The following is a 14,532-nucleotide window of genomic DNA, read 5'->3' as shown; positions in this document are numbered from 1 at the left end:
TACTACTACTACTACTAATGATAATGATAATGATGATTGATTATGCAGCTGATGATAATGATGATGATTATGATAATGATGATACAAATAATGATGATTATGCCAATGATGGTAATACTGATGATGATGATTATAATAATGATGATTATGATGATGATGATAATAATGATAATAAAAATGATTATGCCGATGATGATGATAATAATAATAATGATGATAATGCCGATGATAATAATAATAATGATAATAATAATGATTATGCCGATGATGGTAATAATGATTATGATGATGATGATAATAATGATTATGCTGATGATGATAGTAATGATTATGCTGATGATGATAATAATGATAATAAAAATGATTATGATAATGATGATTGATTGTGCTGATGATGATGATAGTAGTAATAACAAGAATAATATTGATGATTATGCTGATGATATAATAATAATAATAATAATAATAATAATAATGATGATTATGCCGATGATAATAATAATAATGATTATGCTGATGATGAAGATAATGATAATGATGATACAAATAATGATGATTATGCCGATGATAATAATAATAATGATTATGATGAAGATAATGATAATAATGATTATGATGATGATACAAATAATGATGATTATGCCGATAATAATAATGATAATAATGATTATGCTGGTGATGATACAAATAATGATGATTATAATGATGATTATGCTGATGATGACAATGATAATAATGATGATAATAATGATGATAATAAAAATGATGATTATTATGCAGCTGATGATGATCATAATGAGGTTTATGCTGATGATGATGATAATAACAATAAGCAAAGTTGTAATGTTTTGTGAGGTTTTGGGATGTTATCGTGGTCAACAGTGTAGTGGTGTCCTGGTACCACTTGTTTGCTTGTGAAGCTCGTTCCGTGGCAGACAAAAGGTTCCTGAAGCGCTGAACTCGACGTCGACGTCGTGACCGCTGTCGTCGTGGGCGGCGACGCCGTTTGCCGCCGAGGGCTCGAGGGGAAAACAAAGCCGGCGGGGGCTCAAACCGGGGGGTCGCCGGGCGGGCCGGGAATTGACGGGCTGAGGCAAAACAGCGGCGCGCGGCAGACGGGCTAGCTGGATTTAGGAGGCCGCGACAGACCCTCGGGACGGGCCGTCAAAAGATGTTATTCTACTACATCCGTTCTAAGGGAGGTTAATAATTTAACCGTTTGACCGCCAACCGAAAAATAAGAATTTTCAGCGATTAATACCATCAGTTCATCTATCAAGTTAAAAAATATAATAAAACAAAAAAACGTTGCATGGTAAAAGAAAAATAGGGAGGGACAGTCCATTAAACATATGGGGATATATTTTGGTATTTTTTATTATTAATATTTTCTCGGGCTGCACCCGACTCAGAATTGTGGCGTTCGAGTGGGATCTGTCTGTTCAATGTGAACATTCATTCATTCCATTCATTCGTCCATAATTAATTCATTGTCCCAGTCCAATAGAAAAAAAGACTGTTTTTTGTTTTTTTCGGGGGACAGTGGCACAATATCTTAATATTGTCGGATAACGGTTAATGATTGCTTAACGAGGTTCAGCTATCGGTAATCATTTTTCTCCTACATTAGCGTCCCTAACTTGTTCAATTTACTGTTTCCTTATTGAATTCCTCACCCCTTTTCTTCGAGAAGAATTTCACTTTCATTCGATCCTCTATCGCGAAAGTCCAATTTCTTCTTCCGGTGCCTAAGAAAATAAAAAAAGGATTCTGGGGACAGGCCTCCTTTGCACATGAATGCCGTTCCTACGGAATCTGAAATCTGCTCTGGAATCGCTCTTGACGAGTCGCTCGGTGAAAAAGGGCGGAGTCAGAGCTCTGTTTCCCGGTTCGCTCGGTTCCGCTCGTTTCCCGATCCGTGAGCGAGGGCCGGGAGAGTCGGTTTTTCGGCTCCCAGTTGTGAACCGAGTTCTCCCGGAAAATAAGTTGATTCCGTGCGAGCTCTGTCCTCGGGGCGGAAGGCCGCGTGCGAATCGGGCACATTCAATATGAATTACACCTTGGCGTTACTCCAGTAAATATTTTAAGATTTCAAGCTGGAGGTCCTTTCCTTCGCCCACTCGCTGAAGCGAACGTACGGGGCTTATTTGGTTGCATTGCTCTTTTCGTTCACTGTGTGTGTGTGTGTGCGTGTGCGTGCGCGTGCGTGCGTGGGTGCGGTTGCATTGCCTCCATACAAAGCGTTGTTGAGTTCCACCAGCTCTCACTCGGCGTCGTGAATGGAATCGTGGCGGCAGCGGTTTGAATTCCGTCGATATGATTTATTTGTTGGCGGCACGGAGAGCATTAAGCCGACTCGATCGGCGCGGCGGCGCCCGGGTCCTGATCCATTTCAAGGTTTGGTTCACTACGAAGGGAAACAAAGCCTTTCGTCACTACCCAGAAGCGGGGCAGGAATTGTTAGACGGCAGATGATTAATAGTTAGTGTCAGTTAAGTCGAGAGACCTTCAGCGATGGAGAACACGTTCAAACTTTGCCTTTTTGTTGCGGATTTGTGCATATGCTTTCCTCTTCCTGTCTATTACATCCTTTTCCTTTGCACAACTCATTTCGGACCCTTTAGACCGGCGGTTCTCAAGGTGGGGCCCGGGGGCCCCCAGCAAAGTGATTAACAGTGGAACTTCACGGTTGTTTAACTTACAAGACGAACCCTAACTGTTGGAGGACGTACCATGACGACCGTTTCCATCCTATGGTTTCACTGTTTTCTCCCAGAGACTAAAGCTCATCTGACGTGTCCTATATGGTCCACGGCTAAAAAAAAAAAAAAGAATAGCTGGACTATTAAATGGCTGAATTCATAATTTAATCATATTTTAGTTCAATAAACGACTTTGAATTGGCTAAAAGCTCTTGAAAGCTCTTTTTTTTTTTTTTTTTTGGTTGATTTTCATATTATACATACACATACTGCACATACATACTATTTTATTCTTCTTACTTTTCACAGTTCATTTTGGAACAGCACTTCTCAACGGGGGGTCCCCACCCCGGGGGTTCGCGGAGACGTTCCAGCAAAAAGATGAATCGTTAGACTTCACCATTCGAGGACGTTCAAAAATGAGTGTTTTTGATCCGACAGTAGTTTCACTCTTATCTCCCTGATTATACCATACAGGGTTCAGGAAGGTCGGACTAAATCATATTTAACGTTGGAGATCTTCTCCCTTTGGGGGTCCCAGGGACTAACTAAAACTGATCAAATGGACTCCCCGGCCTGATATGTATCAAAGCCGGGGTCCTTGATGTGGAGAAAGCTTTTTTGAGCGTCCGCCCACAGTGGCTCTGCTATCGCCCAGCGCCGCCTTGTTATCTGCTGTTGCTTGTCTTCCTCCTTTTGATCTTCCCTCTCTCCTCGCCTGTCCTCCAGGTGCTTTCTGCCAGACGCTCATCTCCACCCTGGAGGGCACGCCGGGCCTGCGCTACGTCTGGAGCACCTTCCGGCCTCTGCTGCAGGGCAAGCTGCTCTACACGCCCGACTCCCCCGCCGCTCGCGGCCTCGTTAAGGAGGTAAAGTCTGCGGGGAACCACCCACACCCGAGATGAAGCCACAATTTTTCTACTTGATAGATATATATATATATATATTATATATAAACGCACACACTGGCAACCACGCGCACGCTCAGATATACACTCGTGTATTCACGCACACTGGGAAGGTTCACTCATGGGTTTATGCGCTCGCTTCTTCAGATCGCATATCGCCATCATACTGCACCCTTAAAACCATGAAATGTCCGTAAATAGTCTTATATTATTATAGTTAATTTAATATATTTCTGTATCTATATATATACGTAGATGTAGACATGGATATATTCCTTTGCTCATGGTCTTGTTAAAAACTGAATTATTCATTTTATATATACAGTATATATATATATATATATATATATATATTTTTTTTTTTTTTTTTGTTGTTTCATTGTATTAGCTCGTGGTGTCTGCAGAACCTTAAAATGACCTGAAATTATTTACATTTTTGCAAATATTAGGCCTTGAAACTATTACCATATTCGCCGTATATTGCCATTTAGTTCTTTGATATTTGTGTTGTGTTGCTTTATTATTATTCAGCTGTTTTGATGTGAGCTGCTGAGACACTGCAATTTCCCTGCAGGGATAAAGTATCTATCTACATCTCAAATTGGAATTGATGGGGTCTTAAATTCAGCATAAGCATTTTCTCTGATGTTATTCATCCATATGCATTCTCATCTGCCGCGAGAGAGACCCAGTGGGCCGCACACAAAGCGAGCAAACCCTCCTTAGAAACAAAAAGGAAGTATCCAAAAAAAAACAAAAAACAAGAGTTAATCAGATGCTCGCGAGGATCCGAGCGGACGGTGGGCGGACGAGGCAAAGCGTTTTTCCTGAAATTTCTCCCAGATGTCGACGTTGTTTTTGATGAGGTGCATGAGCGAAACAAACAAGAGCCATGGCAGGGGGATATTGCGCGTGAGCCAGGTCTGCCGACTTCACCGCACGTCTGCGCTGGGAATATTAGTGTCCACGGCAACGTGTTTCTCCAGGGAATAGGTAATAGGTTGGATATGCGATGCTGTACAAATTTTGGCTCCAAAGTGAGAAGTATTGGATGGATCGGTGGGTAGGAAGGTGGGAAGATGGGTAATGTTGTTGGGCAGGCAGGTAGGTAGGTGGGTAGGAGGGTGGTTATGTAGCTAGGTTGGTAGGTGGGTGGGTGGGTAAGTAGGTAGGAAGACGGATAGGTGGCTGGATAGGTTGGTTGTTAGGTGGGTAGGAAGGAAGGTGGGTAGGTGGGTGAGTAGGTTGTTAGGCAGATAGGTACGTACGTTGTTAGATAGGTAGGTTGTTAGGCAGGTAGGTTGTAAGGCTGGTAGATTTATAGGCAGGTAAGTTGTTTGGCAGGTAGGTTGTTAGGTAGGTAAGTTTAAAGGCAGGCAGGTAGGTTGTTGGGTAGGTAGGTTGTTAGGCAGGCAGGTTGTTAGGTAGGTAGGTTTATAGGCAGGTAGGTTGTTAGGTAGGTGGGTTTTTAGGCAGGCAGGTAGGTTGTTAGGTAGGTGGGTTTATAGGCAGGTAGGTTGTTAGGTAGGTGGGTTTATAGGCAGGTAGGTTGTTAGGTAGGTGGGTTTATAGGCAGGTAGGTTGTTAGGTAGGTGGGTTTATAGGCAGGTAGGTTGTTAGGTAGGTGGGTTTATAGGCAGGTAGGTTGTTAGGTAGGTGGGTTTTTAGGCAGGCAGGTAGGTTGTTAGGGAGGTAGGTTTATAGGCAGGTAGGTTGTTAGGTAGGTGGGTTTATAGGCAGGTAGGTTGTTAGGTAGGTGGGTTTATAGGCAGGTAGGTTGTTTGGCAGGTAGGTTGTTTGGCAGGTAGGTTTATAGGCAGGTAGGTTGTTAGGTAGGTGGGTTTATAGGCAGGTAGGTTGTTTGGCAGGTAGGTTGTTTGGCAGGTAGGTTTATAGGCAGGTAGGTTGTTAGGTAGGTGGGTTTATAGGCAGGTAGGTTGTTAGGTAGGTGGGTTTATAGGCAGGTAGGTTGTTGGGCAGGTAGGTTGTTAGGGAGGTAGGTTGTTGGGCAGGTAGGTTGTTGGGCAGGTAGGTTTATAGGCAGGTAGGTTGTTAGGGGGGTAGGTTGTTGGGCAGGTAGGTTGTTGGGCAGGTAGGTTGTTAGGGAGGTAGGTTTATAGGCAGGTAGGTAGGTTGTTGGGTAGGTAGGTTGTTAGGCAGGCAGGTTGTTAGGTAGGTAGGTTTATAGGCAGGTAGGTTGTTAAGTAGGTGGGTTTTTAGGCAGGCGGGTAGGTTGTTAGGTAGGTGGGTTTATAGGCAGGTAGGTTGTTAGGTAGGTGGGTTTATAGGCAGGTAGGTTGTTTGGCAGGTAGGTTGTTTGGCAGGTAGGTTTATAGGCAGGTAGGTTGTTAGGTAGGTGGGTTTATAGGCAGGTAGGTTGTTAGGTAGGTGGGTTTATAGGCAGGTAGGTTGTTAGGTAGGTGGGTTTATAGGCAGGTAGGTTGTTGGGCAGGTAGGTTGTTTGGCAGGTAGGTTGTTAGGGAGGTAGGTTGTTGGGCAGGTAGGTTGTTGGGCAGGTAGGTTTATAGGCAGGTAGGTTGTTAGGGAGGTAGGTTGTTGGGCAGGTAGGTTGTTGGGCAGGTAGGTTGTTAGGGAGGTAGGTTTATAGGCAGGTAGGTTGTTAGGGAGGTAGGTTGTTGGGCAGGTAGGTTGTTGGGCAGGTAGGTTTATAGGCAGGTAGGTTGTTAGGGAGGTAGGTTGTTGGGCAGGTAGGTTGTTGGGCAGGTAGGTTGTTTGGCAGGTAGGTTTATAGGCAGGTAGGTTGTTAGGTAGGTGGGTTTATAGGCAGGTAGGTTGTTAGGTAGGTGGGTTTATAGGCAGGTAGGTTGTTGGGCAGGTAGGTTGTTTGGCAGGTAGGTTGTTAGGGAGGTAGGTTGTTTGGCAGGTAGGTTGTTGGGCAGGTAGGTTTATAGGCAGGTAGGTTGTTGGGCAGGTAGGTTGTTGGGCAGGTAGGTTGTTGGGCAGGTAGGTTGTTAGGGAGGTAGGTTTATAGGCAGGTAGGTTGTTAGGGAGGTAGATTGTTTGGCAGGTAGGTTTATAGGCAGGTAGGTTGTTGGGCAGGTAGGTAGGTAGGTTGTTAGGTAGATGGGTAAGTAGGTCGTTTCAAAAGGTACATGGTTTATAATGTGTTTTGTTTTCAGGCGAATGCGACCTTCAACGCTCTGGCCATGCTGAAGGAGCTCGCCGACTCCTGGGAGGAACTCGGACCACGGGTTTGGGACTTCCTGCAAAATGGCCGCCAAGTCAACGCTCTGAGGGTAAAAACTAATTTCAAACAGCGAGACTTGGTAACCCTTGACAGAATAAGAGAGAGAGGATTTGTCCCAAAATGGGTCTTCAATGATGTCAAATTTTGTCGTAAAATATTAAATTCCACAATGACGCTTTTTCTTCATTTCCAAACCGATACAATGAGCCGAGTCGTCCGTGACCTCATGAATGAAGTTGTACTTGCCTTGGTCTCCAGATAAGAGCTGGACTGATCGGTAAAGATAACACATTATTGATCGCTGGCGGCAAATGAAGGCGTGACAGCAGCTGAAGAAATGAACAGAGCAGTGCAGGTACGAGGGGCTGAGACTAAGAAGTCAAAATTTGTGTAACATACACAATGTGTAATATATAGATCCCTGCAGTAATACACAGTGTACATCTCGTCGTATATATATGACTTAACATATATAATAATAATATAATAACACAATTCTCATAAGTATATATTACATTAATTATAATAATGAATAATGACACAAATAATAACTACAATTATGAGGTAAAACATATTTTTTAATTATTAAAATAAAAAAAAGATTTAAATTAAATTCATAATTGTATGAACATAATATTATGACATCATATATGGGGTCAGGTTGAAATTTTAGAATGGCGTTGCACTTTAAACTGCTCGGTAAATGTGTAATATAATGTGTCATATATAGATCCTAGCAGTAATACACAGTGTACATCTAGTAGTATATATATGACTTAACATATATAATAATAATATAATCACACAATTGTAATACGTATATAATACACTAATTAGAATAATTAACAATGACAAATATAACTAAAATAATGAGGTCAAACATATTTTTTAATCATTAAAAATTAAAAAAATATTTAAATAAAATTCCTTATTGTATGAGCATTATTATATTATGACATCATTTATTGGGTCGGGTTAAAATTTTAGAATGGCGTTGCACTTTGAACAGCTAGGTAAATGTGTCATATAATGTGCAATATATAGATCCTAGCAGTAAAACACAGTGTACATCTAGAAGAATATATATGACTTAACATATATAATAATAATAATAATATAATAACACAATTGTAATACGTATCTAATACATAAATTATGATAATTAATAACGACACAAATAATAACTAAAATAATGAGGTCAAACATATTTTTTAATTATTAAAAATTAAAAAAACATTTACATTAAATTCCTTATTGTATGAACATTATTATATTGTGACATCATTTATGGGGCCGGGTTGAGATTTTTGAATGGCTTCGCACCTTGAGCTGCTGGGTAAATGTGCGAGCGGCAATTTATTTCAGCTGGAAAAACACCCGATGACGTGGATCGACCTTAATTTGGCACCTGTCGTCCTTATTTCTCCGCACTCGCTTTTGCGTCAACCGCGGAAGAAAAACCCAAGGCGGGGGCGGAAGGTTATTACGGACGAGCGCGAGGTATCATTTCCACCCAGGCGCTGAGGATGATCAGGGAAAGGGGAGGAGGACATGGATACCTCCCCCCCCTCCGATGTCTGTACGTCCCCGACTCCTCCATTACTCCAGTGTCAGTCCAAATGAGCTCATAGGCGGCTGGCGGGGCTGGGGGTGGATGGGTGGAGTGGGGGGTGTTCATTACCCTAGCCCTAACCTTTACACAAATGGACCCGCTCTCCTCCTTTGTCTTCATTTTCCCTCCGTCCCAGCCAGCCCCCCCCCCCCCTCCCAGCCTCCTCCACCACTCCACCTCCGTTTGAAGCCGCCGGTGGCGCGAGGGCTTTGTCATCTCCAGAGGTCCTTCAAGGACCCGGACACGTTTTACAGTGCGTTGACGGAGTCATTACCATCGGCCGCCGCCGCCGCCACCACCAGCACCACCGCCGCCCCAACAACAGAATTTGGGGATTTTGACCGGACGAGGATGGAGTGTGTTCTATTTGGAAAAGCCAAACATTGGGTATTTCCATTGATGGAGCCATTTCCCATCCCCAACACCACAAGAGTCCGATTTTGGGATTTTTTGACCCGGAGAGGGCGGGGCTCTGATGGCTCTCTATGATTGGTCAAGAGTTTGTTTTTTCCAGATTTCTGAAACATACCATATGATTTTGTTAAAAAATTGGACCTTTAAATGATTTCCACCACGGTTACACACGTTTGTCCTGCTCCACGTTACCTCATTTTGCCGTGGATTTGTTTTGTCAATCCTATTTGAAGCCGTAGCAAATACAAAACAAGGCAAAATTGGCAACAAATACCGTGCGGGGTGGGATTCCCTGATTGTTAAATTCGGATGGGATGGGCGGTCCATCGCGGACTCGACCCTGACCGCATGTTGGAAAATGCAAGCGGATCCCTTTGAGTTGCGGCCGCCGCTATTTCCGCGGGGACCCGAGCGTTGTCCCCCCGTTTCCTGAGCAGACAATCGAACCCGGTCTCGCGTTCGGAGCTGGGAAACCTTCTTCCTCTCACGGTGAATTATTCCCTTTGACCCCAAAACCAACAAGGTTAAGCGGCAGAGATGCAACCCTGAAATGCCACCGAATATTAGGACGTGAAGGGAAAGAAAACCTTAGAAATTAAATAACATATATATACGGTGTGTGTGTATATACACACATATATATATATATATATATATATATATATATGTATATATATATATGAAGGTACATACATAAGAAAATACGAGGCATTATGCCGGGTGGTGGTAGACGTAGACTAGCAGAGATGGATGTATTGTTTTGGTTAAAGGTCGCTTGCAGTATAGAGACGACTTCGCTTGACACCTTGACCCGCGCTCCTCCACATTATCATCACAGGTGTTGGCACTCAAATGCCACCGAGACAACGCGGCCGACAGCAAACTGAGGAATCGCACAATGGAACGATGTAAAATGAGGCTTTAAATTGCCGTATGCATAAAATCGGCACGAAAAATCCCCATATTTACAATAGCCATGTATAATTTTGTTATATTTATAATTATATTTATTAAACTTTTTTGCCTCGCACTTTCAACAATTCCTCAACAGCAATTCAACAATTTACCCTACAAAACATATTGTCATTGTCAGTATTGCCATGCATTTCATGCCCACTCCAATAAATGTACCAATCTCAGATGTATGCGTCTGTATATTTGGGTATATTCTGTCCCAGTGCAGAGAAGGAGTCCTGATTTCCAGGTGTTGATAGAGGAGAACGAGATGAAAAATAAATATCTCCACATCCCGAAAAAACATCTAAAAGCAAGGTTGAGGCGTGTGGATAAAATTACCTTGTTATATAAGTTATATTTTTGGAACCAAGAAACCAACAGCGCGCACACACCACACACACACACACACACACACACACACACAGTGGGAACAAAAGGGATGGATGTATTAGCATATAGATTAGCATATCTCCATTATTAACTCTTTACAAGAAGACATCTCTTATCATACTCACACCGTGGACGTGTGTGTGTGTGTGTGTGTGTGTGTGTGTGTGTGTGTGTCTGTGTGTGTGTGTGTGTGTGTGTGTGTGTGTGTGTGTGTGCACCCGAGCGTGCACGTGCAGTGGTGTAAAGTCGCAAATGTTGACGTTTTGAGTTGTTCCATAGACTGAAGCACAACAGTGCCATCTAGCTCAGCGTTTTTAGGGAATCTGCCTGACAGCTCCAACACACACACACACACACACACACACACACACACACACACACACACACACACGCACCTGCACCAGGGGCGGACTTAGCGATTCGGGGGCCTAAGGCAAACCACAGGTATGGGGCCCTTCACTTCACCAAAAGGTGTGGCTGCAGGTCAGTGTTAATGACTTGTAGTTATTTAATCTATATATAGTGCTGAGGAAAACGGGCAGTGAACAGTAGTAACTTTGTAGACGGCCCCTAATACGGCACATTCACCCCACCTTTACACGGGCGGTGGCAAAAGAGGCAAAAAGCGACAGGAAGTCATTCATTCTCTGCCGCCGCCAGCGACAGGAAGCTACAGCCGGGGGGGGGGGGGGGGCTCTGAAAAGTCGCACTCGGCTCAACCTTATGCAAACGAGACACGAAGCAAACGCACCAATCGGACGCCCCGCCTGGCGTGAACTCGAAGGCGGCCCTGGCGGACCTGTGCGAACGTGCGATCTCTTGTCGCTCCTTGGCGCCCTGGCAAAAACTCTTTCTTCAAAACGGGACGCGAGAAATAGGACGACAAATGTCCCTCATTTTCCCGTCTGTTAAGGCTCAGTTGAACAAACTTTTGAACTGAGCCGCAAAAACCACGGAGTTCCCGGGAGTTGCGGCTTCAAAGCGAACCTCCAAACTCAATATTTGAACTGGATCGCCCGCTGAGCTGGTTAGTAACTGGACATTGTCGCCCGCCACAGCTCATTTGGCGGCTCAGCAGGTGTTCATTTGTGCTGTTGTTGTTGTTGAATGGTCGGGTTGGGCCATTGACCTTCTAACGCCACGCCGAACCAACCGACGCCGATTTCAAATCAATGCCGCTTTTTTTCCTTTTTTGATGTTTCCAACTCAGAGGCTGCTGGCCAACCCGCTGTTTGCCGCCGCGCTGAACCAGCGCCTGAACGCCACCCGGTGGAGGGCCGAGCTCCTGGCCAACTTCCTGTACAACGGGCCGCCCGAGGAGCGCCCCGCCGGCCTGCCGGACTACGACTGGAGGGACGCCTTCAATGCCACCGGCCGGATGCTGGAGATGCTCTCCAAGTTCATCGGGGTGCGTTTGCCTCTTTTGGCCATTTCTGTTATTTCTCTAAAGCGCATCGTATTTTAAGGACGATAATCCGAGGTCCTCAGGGAAAATAAATGTTTTTGTTGTGCTACGTTGAAAGCTTGAAACTTCAGAGTGATACGAGACCCCTAGCCTTGTAATAAGCGGGATAACGTTCAGCCAGCCGTTCTTCATCGCAAAATAACCCCCTTCAGAGTGATACAAGACCCTGATCCCCCTGTCAGGGGGTTAATTTGTGATAATGACCGGCTGGCGGTATGTTATTATCCCTTCCACCCAACAGACTTTTGGATGGATGTTTTTGTGATTCAAAACCTGTTTTCCTTCTGTTTACGATGTTAAGTGCCTTTAATTTGACAACCCACTGAAAAGATGAAAACATCTCAAGTGATTTTGTTTTCATTGTAATTTTAACCATAAACGCACAATTCAAGAGATTCAAGAGGTTTATTCATCACATACATATGCATACTTCCATACATATATGCAGTGAAATGTCAATATACGCACTATACCCAGACGGATGAGACGGCGGATGGTTTGCAAGTTCAAGGCAACACAACCCATTTTATACTCCCATAGTGTACTTTAGGGGTACTCAACTGGAGGTCCGCGGGCCAAATGTGGCCCACGTGTTAATGCTGACTGGCCCTTTAGCAATGAACTGGGGCTACATTTTCAAACATACCTGTACGGCTTAAAATACCATCAGCCATATGGCCATGCAGAAGCGGTGTACATTTAAGAATATGAAACCTGGGAAAATATCATCTAGAAAAGGTGTCTCTTCATCTTAAATGGATACTTCAGTTTTTTAGGGGCAAAGTAGCTTTTTGTCTATCTTACCAGATTCAGACGATCGGGTGGATATTGATTTCGCCCCTGTGTGTCCAGTACAGCAATGTGGGGGGGCTGCATGCTAACCGTGTTAGCTCAATGCAGTAGCGTACTCCTTTAAGCCTTTTTTTTTTTTTTATTAGCATTAAATCCATGATGATAATTTGAAGAATATGAAGGTGCTTTGGTATGATGTAATTTTGTGTTGAACTCGACAAGGCCCCTTAGCCTGTATTATGAGATGTGGCCCCCAAACAGAATCCAGTTGAGTAGGCCTGGTGTACACGACTGGAAAGACAGTCAGAGGGGGGCTTTCAGTTTGATCAATTGAATCTAAATTTAATTTCCTTTATACCTCACGTTGAGTGAAAAGCGATAATCAGTGCATCTTAAACAAGTTAAGGGTTAATGTAGACGCCGCCGGTGACAAGATGGACGTCTGGCACCAGCACGAGCAAACAACCTATATTGATCATGCCGCAGTGAACGACCTACGTTACTAATCTTACAACGGTCACGGACACGGCCGCGTCAATCCTCGCGCCTCGCATCGCCGTGGACGATCTCCCGAATGAGGCCACGGACGACCTTGGCAAATGGGGGCGGAGGCCAGCGGGGCCAATTCCTCAACGCCAGGGCTGGGAGTCGGACATAGACTGCGGATGCTCTCAGATGAGGAGCCCGAGGAAGTGAGAACGTACAGCCAGCCGGTCATTGACCCAACAATAACCCCCGGCAGGGTGATCAGGGTCTTGTACCACTCTGAAGGCCGTTATTTTGCGATCTGGGCCGACTGCTTTTTCTTATTCATTACACGGCTACTTACATACAGTAGAAACTTAAAATGGAATATCAACTTGGAAATTTTTTTATAACTGGTGTGCCCGGTGTAAAAGCTTCCGCTGGGAAAAATAGTTCCACAACAACAGAGCAAATGATTTACCCTACGCATGACAATATTCACTGTTATTAACGTGCAATTGGACATCTCTTCACGCCATCCACGGCAGTTTCTATGGAGGGTCACTAGATTAGCATTAGCGTCAAAATCGTTCACTGTCATTAGCTATTTAGCATTTTTTTTAGCTAAATATTTATCTGCTATTCACTCAAAACCGACCTGTTCCTGTTTTGGTTGATGCCGTTACATGCTGTGCATCGGGTTATCGTGCGGAAGAGAGACATTGGGATTCCAAAGTTCTTTTCTAAATATTTCACAGTTTTTTTTTTGTTTTTTTTTCCATGTGCTCTCGCTGCTCTACCTTCATGACGCCATCCCTTTGGTCGCCAGTGTTTGGAGCTGAATAAGTTCCAGGCGGCCTCCAGCGAGGACGCTCTGGTGGCCAAGGCCCTGGAGCTGCTGGACCAGGACAAGTACTGGGCCGGCATCGTGTTTGGGAACCTGGAGGGGAACTCCAGCGAGCTCCCCCCTCACATCACGTACAAGATCCGCATGGACATCGACGAGGTGGAGCGTACCAACAAGCTCAAGTCAAGGTAGGTCCCTGTCTCTGCTCTACCTCTACTCTACCTCTGTGCTACCTCTGCTCTACTTCTGTGCTACCTCTGCTCTACCTCAACCTCTATGCTACCTCTGCTCTACTTCTGTGCTACCTCTGCTCTACCTCTCTGCTACCTCTGCTCTACCTCAACCCCTATGCTACCTCTACTCTACCTCTATGCTACCTCTGCTCTACTTCTATGCCATCTCTACTCTACTTATATGCTACCTCTGCTCTACCTCAACCCCTATGCTACCTCTACTCCACCTCTATGCTACCTCTGCTCTACTTCTATGCTACCTCTGCTCTACTTCTATGCTACCTCTGCTCTACCTCGACCCCTATGCTACCTCTACTCTACCTCTATGCTACCTCTCTGCTACCTCTGCTCTACCTCTCTGCTACCTCTGCTCTACCTCATGATACCTCCGCTCTACCACTACTCTACATCTACTCTACTGCTACTCTACCTCTGCTCTACCTCTACTCTACCTCTGCACTACCTCTATGCTACCTTTGCTCTACCTTACTCTACCTCTATGCTGCCTCTACTCCGCCTCTACCTTCATGGTATATCTG

At 44.5% G+C, this 14,532-nt stretch overlaps 1 protein-coding gene across 1 annotated transcript in view; it reads left to right on the top strand.

Moving 5' to 3' along the window:
• Nucleotides 1-14,532, top strand: part of LOC307247444 (phospholipid-transporting ATPase ABCA1) — a gene marked incomplete at both ends in the record, with an annotated part of 207,431 nt that overhangs the window by 30,839 nt on the left and 162,060 nt on the right. Inside the window, 4 exons of the mRNA XM_080023597.1 lie at nucleotides 3,432-3,571; nucleotides 6,751-6,867; nucleotides 11,402-11,599; nucleotides 13,743-13,948. Coding sequence (XP_079879723.1) covers nucleotides 3,432-3,571; nucleotides 6,751-6,867; nucleotides 11,402-11,599; nucleotides 13,743-13,948 — 661 coding nt within the window. The remainder of the gene's footprint in view (nucleotides 1-3,431; nucleotides 3,572-6,750; nucleotides 6,868-11,401; nucleotides 11,600-13,742; nucleotides 13,949-14,532) is intronic.

The sequence above is a fragment of the Zeus faber genome (genome assembly GCF_960531495.2).
Source record: "Zeus faber genome assembly, chromosome: 22".
NCBI classification, from domain to species: Eukaryota; Metazoa; Chordata; class Actinopteri; order Zeiformes; family Zeidae; genus Zeus; species Zeus faber.
Note: the sequence above shows the minus strand (reverse complement) of the source record. Positions and strands in the feature narration are given on the sequence as shown.